Source organism: Alnus glutinosa, chromosome 4 (assembly GCF_958979055.1).
Source record: "Alnus glutinosa chromosome 4, dhAlnGlut1.1, whole genome shotgun sequence".
Lineage (NCBI taxonomy): Eukaryota > Viridiplantae > Streptophyta > Magnoliopsida > Fagales > Betulaceae > Alnus > Alnus glutinosa.
In genome coordinates this window covers 19,613,613-19,617,442 of record NC_084889.1, presented here as the reverse complement: position 1 = coordinate 19,617,442, position 3,830 = coordinate 19,613,613, and the positions used below count along the sequence as shown (strand labels likewise).

Genomic DNA, 3,830 nt, shown 5'->3' with positions numbered 1-3,830 from the left:
TTGTTATTTTATATATATATATATATATATATATATATATATGGTAGTTTGAGGAGGACATATAGATCGTACCACGATCGATCACATTGATCGTACCACGATCCATCACATGATCATGTGTGATCAATCGTGGTACGATCTTTGAGATGGATCGTGATACGATCTATGTGATGGATCGTAGTACAATCTAAGTGTGATTGATCATGGTACAATCAATGTGATAGATCGTGGTACGATCTAAATGTGATGGATCGTGGTACGATCCATGTGATGGATCGTGGTACGATTATGCGATGGATCATGGTACGATCATGTGATAGGTCGTGGTACGATCAATGTGATCGATCGCAGTACGATCTATGTGTGATCGATCGTGGTACGATCTATATGAGACATTTTTTTTTTTTTTAAACGGCTCTAATTTGAGACTTTTTTTTTTTTGTTTAAACGGCTACAATTAGAGCCGTTTTAAAAAAGCGGCTCTAATTGGAGTTGTTTTAACTAAAACAATTTAAAATTAATTTGAACTGTTTTAAAAAAGCGGCTCAAGCTGTTTTAACTAAAAGGGTTCTAATTGGAGCCGTTTTTTTAAAACGGCTCTAATTGGAGCGGTTTTAGTTAAAAATAGCTCAAATTAGAGTCGTTTTGCTAAAACGGCTCCAACAAAAAACAGCTCAAAAAGCCTTTTTTTTTTCTTTTTTTTTTTTTTATAGTGAGTTATCAAATTTTCATAATAGTAACTATTCTGCCTTAAGTTGTTAGTAGTTTTAAAATAACCACTGGTTAACGGTTATTGAAACTTATAAGTGCATCGCATAACCGCATTTTAGAAATGAATCTATTGTAGTATTTTGGACATTTAGACTCTTTTTATGACTTATTTTAAATGATTTTAGGATTTTTTTTAAATAAATAGAAGGAATTTTTTATTAATAATATTTTTATGAATATTAAACTAGTTAACAGTTATTAATCGCATCCGCCTACCCCTAAAACCGTTAACCGTCCTGCCTTATGTGATTACTGATTTTTTACAATTGCTTATAAAAGTGATTATGTGATTATACGGTTAGCGATTAGTAGTTATTAGATAGTTAATAACCACCCGCTTGTACTCTCCTAGCCACAACCATCCTAGCTCTATTGTGGGTGACCAACCCCCCAGTATTCACGTTTAGGGTTTTATTTTTAATTTAAATTTCTTTTTTTATTTACCAAAAAATAAATTAATATAAATTTTTTCCAAACTAAAAAGTAGAATAGTTGTTTCATTTCACTATCCCAAAAGTCATAATAGTGTGTTTAGGTGTTGGATTTTTGAAATTAGAATTCAATTTTTATTTGGCGCGTGAATTTTGAAATTTAACTTTTTAAAAAAAGTTGAATAAAATATATTTTTTTAAAAAAAAATAAATAAAATATGATTTGTTTTTGAGAAAAGCAAAAATTAGAATAATATTCATTTTTTAGAATTCTATTACCAAACAGTCCATTAACCATCTATCCATTCAAACAAAGACAGCAAAAGTCCAAACAAACCACTAAACACAAAAAAGAAAAAAGAAAAAAGAAAAAAGAAAATACCAGTCATTTAGAAAAAATAATTAAAAAAGAAATAAACCCGGTTCACTGTAACGAACCCCATAGTAAACCGGAACAAGTTCGGTCCAGTTATCCAACACCTCTCAAATCTCAAGCCCCAGGAGCCGCATCCTTCACCTTACTCTGCAAGTACCCACCGTACTGGCTAGCATAGTCCTTGACATGGCTCGCCGTGTCGTAAATCCGGCTCCTTGCGTAGTCGAACCTGTCCGAACCGGGAGGGTTCATCCCACGGAAGTAGCGGTAAATCCAGGATAAGGCGGCCACGACCGCTACGCCGAACCCGCAAAAAGACAAGAAGCCAGCGGTGCAAACAAAGAGGAAGGTCCCGATTGGGAGCCATATGGGGCTCGAAACGAGGATCAGTGGGGCGAAGAAGACGACGCCGAAGGCCGTGGCTGTGACGGTGAGGCCGGTGAGGATGAGCAAGACGGAGCAGGAGATGAGGAGGGTCAAGAAGCCGACGAGCTGGGTAGAGTTTGGTGCATGGTCTTGGAGTTTACTTAGGAATGTGGAGGCTCTCTGGGTTTGGGCTGAGATGGGGTGGCGGTCGGCCATGGATAATTTGCTGATCAAGAGCTTGAGCTCAATCAAGGTGTCTGCGAGAGAGAGGGAGAGAGAGAGGTGTTAAAGAAGGGGGACGGGACAGTTGACAGCTGTGGGAGTGTTCTGTTTTTGGAGACATGCAGGGGAACACGTGGAGGGATGAGAGTTTAGCACTCCTAGATGCGTGTGTGAGAGGACTGACTTTTTCTTTCGGGGTGTGTCTGCATGAGCAAGTACGGAAGGGATGTGTGACTTTTGTTCTTAGCCGTTGGATGAATTGAAGCCTGATTGTGGTTTCTTTTCTTCGTTTTTTTAAATGAATAAAGAGAAAATTAGTGGGCGGATTTGGTGAAGTCTTTGAAAAGTATTTTTCCATTTTTTTAATGATATTTTTGAAAAAGTGAAAATTGAAAAGCTTCTGAAAAAATGTTATAGCTGAAAATCACATTTAAAAATTAATTTAGATAATTAAAATTGTTTCTTGAAAGTAAGAAAATTAAAAAAAATATTTTGATTTTATTTTTTTAAAACATAAAAGAATCAAAAATAAAAAGAAAGGTCGAATGAAGGTTGACCTCTACTAGTGCCGGCCACCATCCTTTCATCGGAATAAGAGGTGAGTCTTCACCTCCCCCACCTCCTCCATCAACGACGAGGGGCACGCAAGGGATTAGGTCTCCACCATGCTATACTAATGATCGGAGCATATTAAAGTGGAAAGTGGAACAAATTAATTTGAGATTTCTAACAATAAACATTTAAGATAGAATCATGTATGATCAATCATAAACTCAGAACCTCAACACAATTTTTTTTAATAAAAATAACAGTTAACTACCAACTGACCCAACCTGACAATACAAGTCATTCATTTGAAATCTTCATCCCAGTGAGTTTCTCACTCTATCGCCTAACAACCTACTAAACCATTGAATCTAAGGTCAAACATAAAAAAGTAAATTTCTGTGACCAAAGAGTCAAACCCGTACAATAGTAAGCCCATGGCCGTAATATCGCATATACCAGTGTACCATATCATACTATAATATCCAAGATGTAAATCAAGTGCTAAAACACATGAATTAGACTAATTAAGTAAATAATTAGGTAAAATATGAAATTTGGACACTTAGAAAACGTTTAAAGTTAATTTTGTGAGTTGTATGTCCGGGTGGACCCATTTGGTGTCTGGACGGATTGGGTAGAAGATTCATGTTCGCTGTCATGTCCGTACAGCCTGCAAACAGAACTCCTAGTGTGTTCCTAACACATGCGTTTCCGGACAGGCTGCGCACCAATGAGCTTTTTTCAGCTCATTTCTCTCTCTCTCTCTCTCTCTCTCTCTCTTAGGGTTTTGTCTCAAAACCCTAGATCTTGGTAGATTGAAGCTTTCAAAACTCAAATCCGACACCGAAAACGTGATCCTTGCTACAAGATCTACGTTTTCATCGATTGTTTTAAGGTAAATTAGAAAATCTTAGTTTCCTTAGACTTGTGTTGATTTTTTGAGAGTTTGAGCTTGATTTCTTAATTTTCTTTAGGTATTGTGTGTTTTTAAGTGTTCTAAGCCATGATAAGTTTTATAGCATGAAGTATGAGCTTGATTATGTATAAAGAGATTAAGGAGCTGAAGTTGCCTTTATAAAATAATGTAAATAAAGTAAAGGGAGCCGAAGTTGTTT

The 3,830-nt window shown here is 36.3% G+C and overlaps 1 protein-coding gene across 1 annotated transcript; it reads right to left on the bottom strand.

The window, feature by feature from the left end:
* Window positions 1-1,508: 1,508 nt before the first annotated feature.
* On the bottom strand, window positions 1,509-2,268 carry LOC133865208 (oleosin). Its single transcript, XM_062301573.1, has one exon. It carries the CDS (start codon window positions 2,158-2,160, stop codon window positions 1,693-1,695), a length of 468 nt encoding a protein of 155 aa, XP_062157557.1. The 5' UTR covers window positions 2,161-2,268; the 3' UTR covers window positions 1,509-1,692.
* Window positions 2,269-3,830: the final 1,562 nt, after the last annotated feature.

Excerpts from the sequence above, each read along its gene's own strand:
- LOC133865208 (XM_062301573.1), bottom strand. The coding sequence starts at position 2,160 with ATGGCCGACCGCCACCCCATCTCAGCCCAAACCCAGAGAGCCTCCACA.